Source organism: Genypterus blacodes, unplaced genomic scaffold, assembly GCF_046128005.1.
Source record: "Genypterus blacodes isolate CSIRO-AG114 ecotype Tasmania unplaced genomic scaffold, CSIRO-AGI_Gbla_v1 ptg000274l_1, whole genome shotgun sequence".
Classification (NCBI taxonomy): Eukaryota; Metazoa; Chordata; class Actinopteri; order Ophidiiformes; family Ophidiidae; genus Genypterus; species Genypterus blacodes.
Genome location: NW_027467065.1, coordinates 243023 through 259763, shown reverse-complemented (window position 1 = coordinate 259763; position 16741 = coordinate 243023). Strand labels below are relative to the sequence as shown.

The window sequence follows — 16741 nt, the reverse complement described above, 5'->3', positions numbered from 1 at the left end:
TGTGTTTGTCTCCGTGAGCTTCGTGGATCAGATCTGCTCCTTTGGCTGCCGTCAATGGTGAGAACTGATCATCTGCCAAACAATACACTGGCTCAGAGAAACGATGGGTTACGGAACAGAGCCCCCCTACCCTCGACCCCACCCTCTGCCCGGGAGGCCCAGAGCTTGTGACTCATCCACTTATTGTATTACAAGCTGAAGCGATGATACAGCCCTGGATAACTTACACCACTGTGGCTTGAGAGCAATTAGGATCAGCGATAACAGAAATATTGCTTAAAATACAGCCGGCCGATAAGAGAAATTATCAGCCGGCTAATAATAGCTTTGCGGATCGTGGATGAGGAAGTGGCGGCTTCTAATAACAGCCCGTGGTTTACTAACAACTTGGCTCTCCGGGAAAAGTAAACACAGGGATTTAAGGCTGGACGGTCGTGGCTGACAGCCAGCGGATATAAATTAGGAATCCATTAGCGGTGTTAAATGTTGATCTGTGTTGCGTACGAGGCCCCGAGGCTTTTAAGGACTCTTTTGACTTTGGATCCCATTGAGCCGAGTGCCTGTTGATGGCAGAGAGGGTGTTTCCCTTCACACCCCGCCAACTGTCTTGTTAAACTATCAGAGTCAACTACTCCGGTGTCATGTACACGTCTGAATCAGCCTCGGCGTCGTGTCAGGCCAGCGGGAGGTGGCTGCTAGCTACCGAGGCAAAGCTCATTTACGGTCATGTGGACTCTCGGTGTATTTATAAGGAATGTTGCCTTCCCACTGTTTCAATGCTCCCTGCTGTGAACTGCACATTGTCAACATCCAGAGCCTCTTCAACTTTCACCTGGATTCACCCAGGAAGAAGTCGGGCAAAGTATGGACGGAGCAGCTCGTCCCGATTGTTTGCTCCAGTCAGTGTGGAGCCACGTGTGTGTGTGTGTTTCTGTCGGGGGGTCTCGGCGTCAGTCACCGATAGCAGATACAATAACAAGACCCTGAGCCGGGGATGGGACTTCACTCAGCGAGGGGTTAATGTGAGAAGGTTTCCCCCCCGTGTGTGTGTGTGTGTGTGTGTGTGTGTGTCTGTGTCTGTGTGTCTGTGTGTGTGTGACCTGCAGAATGATTCACTGTCTTCACTTCTGAAGCTGCCTACAGTCGCCACACAGTTTATTGAAAGTTTCTTCGATTTCTTGCCTTTTAAGGTGACAAGCAGCGCTGCGTTCTTTGTTTCAGATTACATGGCGATTTGTCACGAGCCTCCTTTATATTCCAAGGAGGAGGAGGCGCCGCTGCTATCAAACTCTACATTTTTCTTTCTCATTCAATATTTGTGAATCGCATCTCCAGCAGTCTTTGTTTTTTCGGTGTTTGTCGCCTTTAAGGCCTGCAGAGAAATGGACACAACATTCTGAAGTAAACAGTACAGAACGTTAAGACGCTGCTGTTTGTCATCCAAGCATATGAGCACAGAAACTCAACACTCTGGCTTTTATTCTCCTGAAACACTCGGGCTTGTATCAGGCTTCACAAACATGTCGCATGTGACTTCTCCTTAAGTCGGCCCCCGGCAGGCAATGTGCTTCATGCATGGGTTCATTATCGGCTCATCCTCCACACAGCCAGCAACTCATGGAAGAGCAAAGATAAACTTTAGTTGGTTTGCAAACTGCTGTTGTGTTGCTGCTGTTTAAACTATAACCTGTTGCTCTCGTCCCTGGATCGACCTGTGTGCTTTGTAGTAAAAAGTCAATATTGCGTATAGATTTGGAGATAGAACGGAAAAGAGCACGGGTTGAAACTATGAGCAGAGCGGCTTTGTAGTGAGCCGCCGCCGCCGCCGCTGCTTATATAACTGCAGTGTGGAAGTGGACTCTTGTTATGTTTTAATAAGAGCTCCGGCATCTGGCCCACACACTCGTCTTATTTGATCTTGCCTCCGTGCTTCCTGTCATAATTCTGTTAATCTGCCTTGGAAGAGAGAGTGCCTGAGAAATGCTCCCCGGCGTGCTAAACAAACACAATACGGAGGTTTAACTTGAAAACGGAGGCGTTACGTGTCAGACTGATCTCTGTCAAAGTGAAGTGATGGCCTGGCGTTCTTATAGTGTGTTGTGCTTAAAAGGGCACGGAGGCGATCGCAGCCCCGAAATGGGAATTCCTGGATGTTTAGCTCACAGTGGCCGCACAGTTCAGCGGCTGCACTCCCTCAAATAGTTCCCAGCGTTGAGACGAGCCGGCACACGAGCAAGAAAACGGGGCTGCTGGCTTTTTTTGGGGGGGAGATTTCCTATTTCTCCTGGTCGGTTGGACTAATTAACTGAATCTTGTGTTCTTGCCGGCCTTCTGTAATTGCAGCTGTGCCTTCTCCGGCTCGGAGGGTGTGAGCGGGCAGGAAGTGGAGGGGTTAGTGAGGACACAGCTGGGAGGAGAGAGTTGTGTCCAGCTCTGCCCCACTCCCACCCTCCATCCAGCCAAACACTGGACCGGGACCACTGACAAACTATACAACAACTATACAGCCTTAACTCTCATCTCATACTCTTTGTCATTTGTCTTTAACTCCTACAACTAATTATGGAAACTGAGGATGAGTAAGTTAGGAGTTTAGTCCATAAACTTGTTGTTTTTTTTTAGTATTTTCTTTTTAATTTATAAGTTTAATTTTCTATTATCCACCTTTAAAAGCGTCTGCTGGAGCGTACACCTCGCAGGAGTTAGAGATGGGAAGCCTGGCAGAGGGATGGAGTCTTTGTCCTACAGTCCCAGCGACTCCTTGGGTGCCTGCACAGAGGAAGGCGAGATGAGGGAGTGGGTGGGTGGGAGGTGGGGGTGGGGGGGGAGGAAAGCTCAAGCCTCCCACATGTTACTCCCTCCGGCCCTCCGCTGAGCGTCGGGGCTCAGCAGTGACAAAGAATGCCAGAGCGGCACCGGACAGAGAAGAAGTTTATGAGCGAAAAGGAAGAAAACAGTCGAATAAAACATCACAGACTTACAGTAATGACTTCTATTAGTATCCTTCGTCTCTGAACAGAAAGATATCTTAACATAACATTAACTTAACATTCCTGTTCTCCTTTTCTAGCACTTGGAATTAGTAAAAGACTCTTATAGCTGCTTTAAAAAACAGAATTACATAACAGACTGAAATCTGTTCTAATCTGTTTGGCGCTTTTCTCTCGAGTTTTTCGATACCCAGCCTGTCCTGATAACGATGTATTTAAAACATAGATATAACTCACGAGGACAAAGTTAAAGAGAGTTAAGCTAAATAAAGCGACACGTGAGCCGTGTGAAGCTGTAAGATTGAACTGAAGGAGCTGTAAAATTATTCCACAGACTTTTTTTTATAAGTTGACAGGGACATGGAGTGCTTGGGGGGGGGGGGGGGGGGGGTGTGTGTGTGTGTGAGGGGGGGCGGGCTCACATGATGAAGCTCCTAGAATAGACCTCAATCCAAAATGTCACATTCAGCCAACCGAGAGCCGCAAGCAAATAATAGGTGTAAAGGCTGAAATGTGTCTCCATGTGACTCCACTGCCTCGTCCTTCTGCTTAACAGCCGCTTGTTCGGGGCTCATATGACACTAAGTGCAACTACAACAACAGACTATCTCTTATGGACCAATTTAGCTAATGTCAGTGACGGGGCTGTTCTTGTCCGTGCCGTGTACGAGCGCAGGTACATACAGTCCCGGATTTGTAGCCGTGGGTTTCTCAGCCCTTTACTGGAAGCCGGCGGGGGCCACTTGCCAGACGAGAATAAATTGAAGGTTGAGATATTGAAGTAGAAGGATAAATGAGCGAGATAATCCTGTGATTTGAGGAAACGTACGAGAATAAATGTAGTGGGCCAGTTTGAGGTGGTTTTCGTCAGTCTTTCCTGGCCGGTCGGAAGGATGTTGCTCATGTTTTAACAAGGCTCATGTTCCTCAGTATTAATTGGGGGGGGTCTATTTTTCTGACAGTTGCGCGGCTCGGGTCCAGCTCTGTTTGGCTTTGCGGTATTCCCAAAGATTTACTCTGTGGCCTCGCCGGGTCGCCTGAGACTCGGCTCTGCTTCGCCCCGAGCCAGTGACGACAACGCAGCTCCAGTTCCAGATGGCAGCGACCCAAACTGGCAAAGATAGACACCCCTGTCCAACATTTATCTTTATAAGGAATGGCTTCTTTCTTATGTCAATAGTTACAGAGTTTTAGTAACCCCAATTAGATCAGAGCTAATGCATCAAAATCTCCCATGTTTCCGTCTATTTTTACCGTTCTGATACGGCCGTGTAATCTACGGGGGCCGGATGCCAGCAGCCATCAGGAGTGCGTGACTGACGTTGATCTCAGCAGGACGTTTATAAGCTCCAGATGCCTATCAAAGGTCATCTGGTGGAGAGTCGCCCCCGCGTCAACAGCAGTGTCCCCTGAGCCTTGTGTTGCTTCAGGGAGTTAGCTCTCCGTCCTTTTGAACTTTCACCCTCTGCTGTAGCGAGGCTTGTGGTTGGTGGGATCGCCGAGCTGATCCTTCGCTCTGTAGCCTCGCTCCGATACAGCCCGGCTAATGGAAACATCCATTAGTCTTATTTTAATACAGGACAGATTGTAGCATCAGCTTATCTTGTATTGTCACAGATGTAAACATGACACACACAAAATTAAAATTACCTGATGCACTATTTACTGTGTGTGTGTGTGTGTGTGTGTGTGTGTGTGTGTGTGTGTGTGTGTGTGTGTGTGTGTGTGTGTGTGTGTGTGTGTGTGTGTGTGTGTGTGTGTGTGTGTGTGTGTGTGTGTGTGTGTGTGTGTGTGTGTGTGAATGGAGTAGCTGACCTGCTTCTATGTACATTCCTGTGTGGGTGTTAATTGTTAAGCAGACATCATTAAAGACGGAATGGATTTGCTGTATGTTTGCCAAGCAGAAATCTTTTCCATCCCCTTCCTTGCTTGGTTCTTTAACATATTATCCCTGTGCTTTGCTTAATAAAGCACCTTGCTGAAAGCCGCACCTTATAAGCCAATGTTTAGACTCCTTTTAACTTCACCGCCAGAGAGGTTCCTGCTTAAGTAAATGCCAACGGAGGTTCGCCTTTGTCAGCCAAATGGCTCCTGGGAGAACAGGCGGGAGACACCTGGAGTTACATTCAGCTAACTAATTATAAAGAGAAAGGGACTTTACAAGCCAGCAGAGAGTTCATCTGACTCTTCTGCATCACATCACCGTTTCTGTGGAGAGTGGAGTGTCAGATTGTCTGTGGGTCTGTGTGGGATTAGCAGGCCGGGGTCACATATGAGTAGCAACAGACGCACAACCAGCTCCAGGATCAAAGGGATGCCGGTCCAACTGGAGCCTCACACTCGCACCACTCGCTCGCCAGATTTATTCAGAAGCCTCCGCCGACGCGTACGTCTCTCCATGTCTGACTAAGCAGAGATCTTTACATTTACTCAGGCCTTCTTCATCACGCTTCACTAAACCTCCACCTCACCTACTTTACTCACAGGCGCCGGAGTAATAATGCTCAACCTGGGAATGTTGATGTTCTGCCCACTTTTAAAATGATGGTTTAAATAATAATTCATGGGAATTCTTCATCACATTTGTAAATAAATACTCAGCCAAGCTATAATTGCACAATTGCTTGTTTTCTCATTCAACAAAAACACACCGAGTCCCAAATGTGGGAGCTGCTAAGCTGCGAAAAAGCTCGCCGTGCTCGTTGCCAATCAATTTGATCGGAATGTCTTAACTTGGAATGAAATCTGCCACAGCAGAGTGGCTCTCACATGGGAAGCTGAACCGGCTGAAGGTACTGGACTGAGAGTGCAGGTGGCCTCATAGCTCAGAGAGGACACTTAACTAAGTCATCTGCTCTGCTATGTTCCCTCTCATCTGCTGGGGATTTATGTGATGTAGTTGTAGCACAAGAGGGCAGGAGTGTCAGGTCTCCATTGGTGGTCTGGGACAACAATGGAGCCCTAGACAAAGCAGCCCCCCCACCCCACCCCTGCCATGTCACTAATTTGTGAACACAATAGGCTAATCGCTAATTCGGTTTTGCACTTTCACTTCACTCGGCGAGTCTGAACCCTGGCCGGTGGAACATTGGAGGAATGTTGTGCTGCAAAACCACATCCTGAGCTTCAGTAGCCGGATGATGAAGGGTCCGACTCCCCTTGGCAGCTTTGATCTGACAGTTGGGCATCAACAATTCTCTGTCATGCTGCAGGAGCGAGTGAAGGCAAAGAGCTCTGTGTTCCATCGCTGTCTCCTGGATGCATTCCTGCTCTCCGCCTCTCTCACCTGTTGGCCTCTCTTTGATAGAAGAAAGACACGTTTGCTTGTGTGTTTATCTGCTGTCGTCATCTGCTTTGGTCGTTGGGCTTTCAGGTGCAAAGGGGAAGTTACCGCCTGATTCTCCTCTGATAAGCAGAGTGGAATCTGCCCGCCACTGTCCTGTGGTAATGGGTGTTGTGTTTCAAGCACAGGTTGTTAAATTGTCTCCGTGTTGTTGTGACAACCCGGGGCGGGTGTGTGTTGACAGTGTAAACCTCCTCTCGGGACCATTGTAGAAAGCAAATACAACCTGCAGTAGAGCCTTTGTTGTTGTCCACATAGAGACGTAGCGTTTCTGTCTCTCTGTCTTTTACAGCTTGGTTTAATTCATTTCATATGCATGTCGGCCCCTTATATGACGTGTGTACATGCTGGATACAAACATGTGTGGAATGTGTGTGGGTGCATCATCGTGGTGTGTATTCTCTTCTATCTCTACTTATCTGTGTTTCTTCCACTCTGTCACATGTACATGCTGGTTGGGCGACATACCAGCCAAGCTGATAAACACTTTACGTTTCTGAGCTCTCAGTTCTCCTGCAAAGTCCTCCATGTTGCCGTGAGGACTGATTGAAATTCAGCCTCCGTGAGTGTGTGTGTGTGTGTGCGTGCGTGTGTGTGTGTGTGTGGTGCCTGCATGTCTTTTTCCCATTATCTGTGATATCATCTTCAGAGGAAACACTCTGTGCTCTGGTCAGAGGTCAAGTGACTTTCCCAGGCTGGAGTGTGTTTCTGAGCATGGAGACAAAGTCCTCATGCGCATGCTCGAGTGTGTGTATGTATGTGTGTGTGTGTGTGTGTGTGTGTGTGTGTGTGTGTGTTTGAATGGAGGGGAAGTCCAGAGCTCAAGGCTCCAATTCTGATCTTCAGTGTTCGCTGTGGACGAGTGAGAAGAGAAATCACTGACAGATTGACACACACAGGCTTAACACACAGATAGAAAACACACACGCACACAAAGACACACTCAAAGAAACACACACACGCACAGAAACACACACGCACAGAAACACACGCACGCACAGAAATGCACACAAGCACAGAAACACACATGCAAAGAAACACAGACACGCACTGAAACACACACACACACACACACACACACACACACACGCAGCATCACCAGCAGAGCAGAGGAATGCTTTTAAGGTCAGTGACCCCCGCATAGCGAACGTTACACTGTATCTAAAATTCATTTACTGGAGCGCAGATAAAGCTGTGACTCTCTGTGTTCTGTATTCTCTCACACTCATTGTTGGAGCAGAACGCCTCACTGGACTGTGTGTGTTTGTGTACACACACAGTTATTCTTTTACCATCATCTACATGTGTATTCTTCAGATGTAAGTCCCTGCGTGTTCACAGAAGGCCGTGTGGTCCTGCAGGGCGGCTCGGCTGCGGCCAGGCGCCTCTTCATATATCTGATAAACACTCTCTCAACGCGGTTTGTGGGATTTTTTAAAAACAATAAACACTTTCATCTGAAGTAAACAGCAAATGCAGGGTTGGAGTCACATCGTCTTCACGTGTCCCGGCTGACGCATCACATTGAGCCTCTGGACGTGAGGAGCAGCCACGAGGCCTCGCTCCTCATCTCAGCCAGATCACATCCTGCAGCCCCGCAGACGTTTGAGGAATGTTTCTGCTCACACTGAATGCTATGACAGAGGGACATATCAATTTTGTTTATTGACTTCGCCCCGGTCACGCAAGGGTCAGGGTATTCTTATGGTCTGACGTGTGTGTCTGTGTTCTTTTTCATCTGCTCATATTTGTGTGTGTGTGTGTGTGTTTTAGATCGGTGCCAACGTGCTGATCTTCCTCTGCACTAATATGATCGGGATCTGTACCCACTACCCTGCTGAGGTGTCCCAGAGACAAGCCTTCCAAGAGACCAGAGGATACATCCAGGCCAGACTGCACCTGCAGAGGGAAAACCAGCAGCAGGTACACACACACACACACACACACACACACACACACACACACACACACACACACACACACACACACACACACACACACACACACACACACACACAAGCAAATAAGCAGAAGCGGCAGCCGTGTCCTGCAGGGACAAAACAAATGCAAAAGAGCAACAAATGGGAGTCTCCATTTTCTAGTCTAATGTGTTTGTCTCAGTTTTTGAGGTCAACATTATGTTCTGGAGTATAACACGTATCTCCTCTCCTCCTCTATTTGACTAACACGTTCCCACGCACATGCCAACAAGGCATGGTGACTCACTGAGCAGTCTCACGGTGGGAACAGATTAAAGTGAATGGGCTGAGTGTCTCTCCTGTCTCTCTCTCCCTCTCTCTCACTGTCTGTCTGTCTCACTCTCCCCCTCTCTCTCCCTCTCTCGCTCTCTCTCTCTCAGGAGCGCCTGCTACTGTCAGTGCTTCCAAGGCACGTTGCCATGGAGATGAAGGCTGATATCAATGCCAAGAAGGAAGATATGATGTTCCACAAGATCTACATCCAGAAACACGACAACGTGAGGTAAAGGCAGCTACATTCAGGCGTCTGCTTCCATACCGTCCGTCTCACACACACACACACACACACACACACACACACACACACACACACACACACACCCACGCGGTGCCACAGAGGTGGTGTGAGTCTTTCCCCTGTGCTCACACCAGTAGCTGTGACCCTCGTTGCTGGCTGATGTGTCAGGTACAGTCTCACTCCCACCTCCACATCACTGACAGCATGTATTATGCATGTTGTTGTCTAGTGACACTGACGCAGACACAAGCAGCAGTCACCATATCGACTTAGACACGCCGCTGTGCATTCAGACCCCATCACCACTGGATAACAGCTGATCTAATGTCTCCATGGTGACCCGGTGGTGCTGTTGGGGTGGAGGTTGATGGTGGGTGGTAGGTGTAGTAGTAGTGTCCATGCTTTTACCGCCCTCCCCCTTTTTGCTCCAAACTGAATTGAGAGCCGCTCGGCGTTCCCAGCGCAACAACATTGGTTCCCGTGACAACTCTCTGGGCCCTGACCGGTGCGAGGGGAGCCAAGACATCACGGGCCAGGAGTCTGGATGTGTGCGCTTGTTTACACGAGCTGCCAATTTGACACAAGCGTGGAAAGTAAAACAATGCAGCAGCGGTGTGTGTGTGTGTGTGTGTGTGTGTGTGTGTGTGTGTGTGTGTGTGTGTGTGTGTGTGTGTGTGTGTGTGTGTGTGTGTGTGTGTGTGTGTGTGTGTGTGTGTGTGTGTGTGTGTGTGTGTGTGTGTGTGTGTGTGTGTGTGCAGGACACCAACACACTCCGGGCTTTATGGGGCAGTCAGGAGACCTGCGAAGAGAAGGAAATTTGATTTGAGCCGTGGAGAGGGATGGCATGCTGGGAACAACAGGCCCAGTAATAAACAAGCTGAGGGAAAATGTAAAAGAGGAAGCTGGACCAGGCTGCAAACTCAAAGCTGGAGTGAATCATGAGTAAGTTCGCCTGAAGAACATCGGCCTGGAAACGCACATCAGACGCTCAGGACCCAGGACCGCTGTAAACAAAGACCCTTCTGCCCCCAAGAGCTGTTTTTTTTTTTTCCTTCTTTTTCCTCGGATGTTGGACGTCATGGGACCGATTGCGCCATCTGTCTGCAATCAAGGGGAACTCAGTGCGCACGGTTGTGTTTGTCCTCACATTTCAGTACTATCAAGAAGTAAGCAATGAAAGGCATGCAGACAGTGGGGGGGGTGTTTCTCAGAGGGGAGGGCTGGAGGAGGCGACCTACATTGGCCAGGATGGTGGGAGCCAATCTCTCACTCTCTCACTCTCTCACTCTCTCACTCTGCCTCTCTCTGTCTCTCTCTGTCTCTCTGTCTCCCCCTCTCTCTCTCTCTCACTCTCTCACTCTGTCTCCCCCTCTTTCTCTCACTCTCCACTCTCTCACTCTGCCTCTCTCTCTCTTTCCCCTACTCTCTCTTTCTGTCTCTCTGCCTCTCTGCCTCTGCCTCTCTCCTTCTGTCTCTCTCTCCTTCTGTCTCTCTCTCTCTCTCTCTCTCTCTGCTGGACAGTGAGGGAGTGAGGGAGGCAGTAGACCTTGTTAACTAACTCTGTCTTATTGATCCATCTCATTCCTTGTGTCTCCCTCCTAATAATCCTTGTCCTCCCCCGTCCCCTCTCTCCCTCCTTCTCTCCCTCCTTCCCTCCCTCCCTCCCTCCCTCCCCTCTCTCCCCCCTGCAGCATTCTGTTTGCAGACATCGAGGGCTTCACCAGCCTGGCGTCTCAGTGCACGGCCCAGGAGCTCGTCATGACTCTCAACGAACTGTTCGCCCGCTTCGACAAGCTGGCATCGGTGAGAGCACGACGACTCTGTTAGCACCATGAGGCTAACATGAGGCTAACACATGAGAGGGGGGGGGTGTGTGTGTGTGTGTGTTACTTAAGCGTTGTGTAACACATCAATTAGACCATGAGGAGACTTATGAGTGTGTGTGTGTGTGTGTGTGTTAGGACAAATAAATTATACAGAACACACTGAGCTGTGTGACATGAGCATGTTATGTATTAACTATAATTGAAAGCATATCCTGTGTGTGTGTGTGTGTGTGTGTGTGTGTGTGTGTGTGTGTGTGTGTGTGTGTGTGTGTGTGTGTGTGTGTGTGTGTGTGTGTGTGTGTGTCCTTGCCGTGCAGGAGAACCACTGCCTGCGTATTAAAATCCTCGGGGACTGTTACTACTGTGTGTCAGGGCTGCCTGAGCCTCGGGCTGACCACGCCCACTGCTGTGTGGAGATGGGAGTCGACATGATTGAGGCGATCTCGTGAGTCCAACGCACCGTCACACACCCAAACACACACACACAACAAACACACACTCATGCATGGCAGAAGCATAGCATGCGGCTGAAGGTGACTCTAGTTCTCCTTGTGTGTGTGTGTGTGTGTGTGTGTCCCTCCCTGCGTGCGTGCGTGTGTATCTTTCTATTTCGGTGTGTGCAGGCTGGTGAGAGAGGTGACAGGTGTTAATGTGAACATGCGGGTGGGCATCCACAGCGGGCGCGTCCACTGTGGGGTGCTCGGCCTGCGCAAGTGGCAGTTTGACGTCTGGTCCAACGACGTGACGCTCGCCAACCAAATGGAGGCCGGGGGAAAGGCCGGGTAAGCCCCTCCCACCCGGCTGACACTGTGCTGACACACGCTGCCATTTTGTATGAATGACCGCTCTGATCGATTGTTTGATTCAAGGCATTTCATAAAATCAATATAAGGCATTAAACAAATACCGACACGTCAAAGTAAATGTTCCCTTTGCTGAGATTTATCCTCAAAATTGCCTTAATTTCAGGGGATTTTCATGTTAAAGAGCAGTTAAGGAAGAAAGAGAGGAAGAAAGTAGGAGAGAATTAGGATTTTAGCTGCTTTTAATATCAAATCTGTAGTTGCAAAGTAACAAGAGTCATCAAAATGTAGTAATCTGTGTTTCTGTCTCCATCAGTTTACTAAGAGTTTGTCACTGTGTGTGCGTGTGTGTGTGCGTGTGTGTGTGCAGGCGTATCCACATCACCAAAGCCACTCTGCAGTATCTGAACGAGGACTACGAGGTGGAGCCGGGCTTCGGGGGAGAAAGGAACGCCTACCTGAAGGAGAACAACATCGAGACCTTCTTGGTGCTGGGCTGCAGCCAGAAGAGGGTTAGATTTCACACACACACACACACACACACACACACACCAGTTCAGACCTTCACACCGGTGCCATATTTGACACAAACAGTATAATTGCCTGTCACCTGAGATAGAAGACCTGATCCCTCTTGACTTCTAACCTGTTCTCCACTTTTAGAAAGAGGAGAAAGCCATGATGGCCAAGATGCAGCGGGCACGTGCAAACTCTGGTGACGGCCTGATGCCACGCTGGGTGCCTGACAGATCCTTCTCCAGGACCAAGGAGTCCAAAGTCTTCAGGCAGATGGTGAGACGCAGCAGGGACACGGGGACACGGGGACATGGGGACACCTGGCTGTGGCTTTCATCTCCCAGAGTCCTCTCATTTCAATCCAACACTTTTCTCTCGTTTCCTCTCTCTGAAAACAAGTCCTGAGTGTTTCTATTCAGTCTTCCAGTGGCATAGCTGCTCTCTAAATGTATATCCGCGCCGCTTGAGTGTGAGATGAGTGTTCGGCGTGCGTACCAGGCCCTAGAGGAGACAATAGGAGACTTGAGACGCATCGATCCATCTCCGTCCAAACCACCACAGGGCTTATGAGCGACCAGAGACGACTCCCAGGGATTCCCACTACATCACTTATTACCACCCCGGCTAATCTGATGAGTCTGCTGAAGATCTCCCTCTCAATCTTCATCCTACAAGTCTCATTTCCTTCTATTTGCCACACTTTCCCCCCCCCTCGTCTCCTCCTCCTCCTCCTCCTCCTCCTCCCTTTGTCGTCTCTATCTCAGAGGGTTTGAGCCCCCAGGAGCAACCAGGGTGTAATTTGAAGCTTTTGAGCATTAATTAAAACATCAGTCTGGCTCTGGGGGATTAGCTGTGCAGATGTCGGAGGCTCTGTCTGTTTTTTTTTTTTTTCCTCTCTCGGTTTTTCTCTGCGGCTTCCTGTTCTGTCCTTCTCTCTAATGCACCGCCGCTCTGTCTCACTCGTTCTCACTGCTTCTCTCTCTCTCTCTCTCTCTCTCTCTCTCTCTCTCTCTATCTCTCTCTCTCTCTCTCTCTCTTTTTTGTTTTTCTCAGGGCATCGACGAAGCATCCAGCAAAGACAAGTGAGTCTTTGTCTTTTGTTATTAGCCGTTGATTGTCAGATTGACGCTGTACAGCTCTAAATTTAGAGCCCTCTGTTGGTTTTATGCAGTCAGATCCGACCCAGCACTAATACCCTGTTAGCTGTGAGTCATCCTGCCTGTGGTAGCATAGGCCAGCTTTCTCACACACACACACACACACACACACAGACGGTGACCTATTGCTTCGTGGTCTGCCCAGCCGCTGTGCTCAGGAGGCCCTGAACCCCGAGGACGAGGTGGACGAGTTCCTGGGACGAGCCATCGACGCCCGCAGCATCGACCAGCTGAGGAAAGACCACGTCAAGAAGTTCCTACTGACCTTCCAGACCACTGAACTGGAGAAGAAGGTTTCCATCAACAACATTCAGTCACATAAACACAGTTTCCTCCACCTGAGGCTACAGAGTCCCTGATGCCTCTCTGATCTCTCTCTCTTCTTCCAGTACTCTAAAAAGGTGGACGATCGTTTCGGAGGCTATGTGGCCTGCACAGTCCTGGTGTTCTGTTGTATCTGTTTCATTCAGATGATCATCTTCCCAAAGTAAGTCACCTCCGACACACTGGCCTCTGTGCCTCCACCCTCAGTCTGACTGATTACTGACAGGAAACTTGGTCTTAATGAGTTTACGTGGCGTTAATGACAGTTCCACATCCTAATAATCATCTTCTCTCCTCCAGCATCAGTGTTGTGCTTTACATCAGCATCTTCATCATCCTTGCCAATATCCTCTTCATCTGTGCCATCTACTCCTGCATCAAAGTAAGGGACAAAGTCCTCCACCCCTGCAGTGATGTGTGTGCAGATATGAGTCACGATCACATGTCTGCAGTCAGCGTCACTAATGGTCTTAACTCCGTCTGATCGCTTTGCCGTTTATGTCGCAGTTCTTCCCGGCCGTTCTGCAGAATGTAACCAGGAAAATAGTCCAGTCTCGTGCAAACAGCACCCTGGTGGGAGTCTTCACCATCCTCCTCCTCTTCATCTCTTCCTTTGCCAACATGGTAGGACTCCAGCTCCTCATCACTTCCTCATGACAGCATCACGTAACAGTGCTGATCATCAACACAATGTCAGGAATTGTGCTGTTTGGCTTGGGGGGGAAATTTGCTCCGGGGAGCCGTGGAGGAAGAAGAATTCCTTCTAACTCTATTTTTATCCTGTCTGTTTTAATGGCTTTTAAATATTTACATCCCTGTTTTGCATTGCTTAACATGCTCTGCACCGGAGCCCTAACATGCCAGGCAGAGTGTATTTGTATCTGCTTTGTGTGTTGTAAACGTGTGCACCTGTAAACACCGCAGCCGCTGCAGGTGTGTAGACCTGGATGTGATTGGCTGCTTGCAGAGATAGGATTACATCATACTGTCACATAGAGCTAACCTGTTAATTAAATTCCTCCTCTTCGGCTTGTTTGCTCGGTTCTGCAGTGAATTTCTCCCAAGAATCATTTATTTATTATTGCATTATTTCAATTTTTGACATTTTTGAATAGAGGTTTTATTATTAGAGAAACCGTTTTCAGTCCGGTGATGTAAGCCGGGTCTGGCAAAATGATAAAGGACAAAGAAAAGGACAAGAACACATCACTGCTTTGGAAATGAAATGACAACATTGATAAATCAGTGCAGTTAAAGCAACAGTGGCTCTGATGTGTGTTCACCCGATCGATCGGCTGGAGATGGTTTTGTGCGCGTGAATTCTATCTTGCCATTTCATTGTTGCCTGACTCATCGTTTGTTCTTCGTCTCCCAGCTCACATGCAGCAGAGTGACACTGGAGACGTGTGTGATGGATGAGTTCAACTACTCCATCAATCTGTGTCTGCTGCACAACCTCACCAGGGCGGCAGAGGACGGCCTGACCGTGTGCTCCAGCCCCGACATGCACTGCCATTTCCCCGAGGTCAGTCCAACAACTGTGTGTGTGTGTGTGTGTGTGTGTGTGTGTGTGTGTGTGTGTGTGTGTGTGTTCCTCCCAAAGGCACGTGGGCATGCGCTTGTGCCTTTTCCCCACTGGGTCTTTGTTGTGAACACAAACAGTATGTTTGAACAGTCATCTAATATCTTCCTCCTCCTCCTCCTCCTCCTCTTCCACCTCCTCCTCCTCCTCCTCTGTGCCCTCTCGGCTGCAGTATTTCTGCTACAGTGTACTGCTGACCCTGCTGGCCTGCTCCGTGTTCCTCCACATCAGCAGCATAGGGAAGCTGGCTCTGATGCTGCTCATCCAGCTCACGTTCCTCCTGCTGGTGGAGTGGCCTCAGGTGGCCCTGTTTGACAACGCAGACTGGCTGGTCACAGCCAGCACCCTGTGAGTCACACACACACACACACACACACACACACAGAAACCTCAACCATTTTCAGCCTGAATAGGTAATCTCAGTCACAATACTGTGGTTTGTGTTGTTGACCTACTTCTCTCAGACCTTTAGGTTGGCTTGTAGAAAGCTTAAGTCCTACTTTCCTGTGTCAAAGTCCCACTTTCTGAATGTATTTTTTCCTACAGGCAATTATCGCCTCTTAACGATTCCCTACAACAGTAAGTGGAGTGTTGTGTATTTTACAGTCATTGCATACTTTCCCTAAGATGTATGTGGCTGACAGACGTCATGTCCTGTTGTTTTACAGGCCGGTGCTCAACGGCACAGGGGAGGAGTGGTGAGTGGCTGTCACATGTTCCTGTGCCGTGTGGAGACATGTGATCATGTGTGTAACATTAACACCCATTCATGCCTCTTCTGTCCTCCTCAGCCTGGAGTTTGTGACCAAGGTATCCCTAAAGGTCATGACCCCTATCATCCTGACGGTGTTTGTCCTGGCTCTGTACCTGCATGCTCAGCAGGTGGAGTCCACCGCACGCCTGGACTTCCTCTGGAAGCTGCAGGTAAATCAACAAACCTAAAAGATTTGCATAGAAAACCAAACAAAGCTTAAACTCTTACGGAAGAACTCGCCAGAGGCAACAAGGGAGAGCAGCCCAGGTTTGCAGTCGACTGACAATGAGTCTCCGTCCGCAGGCTACAGAGGAGAAGGAGGAGATGGAGGAGCTGCAGGCGTACAACCGCCGCCTGCTCCACAACATCCTGCCCAAGGACGTGGCCGCTCACTTCCTGGCCCGAGAGCGGCGGAATGACGAGTTGTACTATCAGTCATGCGAGTGTGTTGCCGTCATGTTTGCCTCCATCAGCAACTTCTCCGAGTTTTATGTGGAGCTGGAGGCCAACAATGAAGGAGTGGAGTGTCTGAGGCTGCTCAATGAGATCATCGCTGATTTTGATGAGGTGAATAGAGAAGGAAGCACACGCTCATCTTCTTCCTGCACTGCTATGTGTGTATGTCCTTGTCTTCTAAAGCGTCCCCTCTGCTTCTCCAGATCATCAGTGAGGACAGGTTCCGTCAGCTGGAGAAGATCAAGACCATCGGCTCCACCTACATGGCGGCTTCCGGCCTGAACGACTCCACCTACGACAGGGAGGGCCGCTCGCACATCCTGGCTCTGGCCGACTACGCAATGCGACTCCGGGAGCAGATGAAGTACATCAATGAGCACTCCTTCAACAACTTCCAGATGAAGATCGGTGAGACAACAGGAGAAGTTCTCCATCAAGCACTCCCATCCTTTACTTTCCTACATGATGGTGATTGTGTTAATATGGAGTAACAC

The 16741-nt window shown here is 49.2% G+C and overlaps 1 protein-coding gene across 1 annotated transcript in view; it reads left to right on the top strand.

Moving 5' to 3' along the window:
* Positions 1-16741, top strand: part of adcy6b (adenylate cyclase 6b) — a 28159-nt gene that overhangs the window by 8170 nt on the left and 3248 nt on the right. Inside the window, exons 4-22 of the mRNA XM_076171836.1 lie at positions 8107-8256; positions 8693-8814; positions 10521-10632; positions 10973-11100; positions 11279-11437; positions 11829-11970; positions 12122-12250; positions 13028-13056; positions 13277-13424; positions 13521-13618; positions 13756-13837; positions 13963-14079; positions 14831-14980; positions 15210-15385; positions 15584-15616; positions 15706-15735; positions 15829-15961; positions 16095-16358; positions 16451-16655. Of these exons, the coding sequence (XP_076027951.1) occupies positions 8107-8256; positions 8693-8814; positions 10521-10632; positions 10973-11100; positions 11279-11437; positions 11829-11970; positions 12122-12250; positions 13028-13056; positions 13277-13424; positions 13521-13618; positions 13756-13837; positions 13963-14079; positions 14831-14980; positions 15210-15385; positions 15584-15616; positions 15706-15735; positions 15829-15961; positions 16095-16358; positions 16451-16655 (2407 nt within the window). The remainder of the gene's footprint in view (positions 1-8106; positions 8257-8692; positions 8815-10520; positions 10633-10972; positions 11101-11278; positions 11438-11828; positions 11971-12121; positions 12251-13027; positions 13057-13276; positions 13425-13520; positions 13619-13755; positions 13838-13962; positions 14080-14830; positions 14981-15209; positions 15386-15583; positions 15617-15705; positions 15736-15828; positions 15962-16094; positions 16359-16450; positions 16656-16741) is intronic.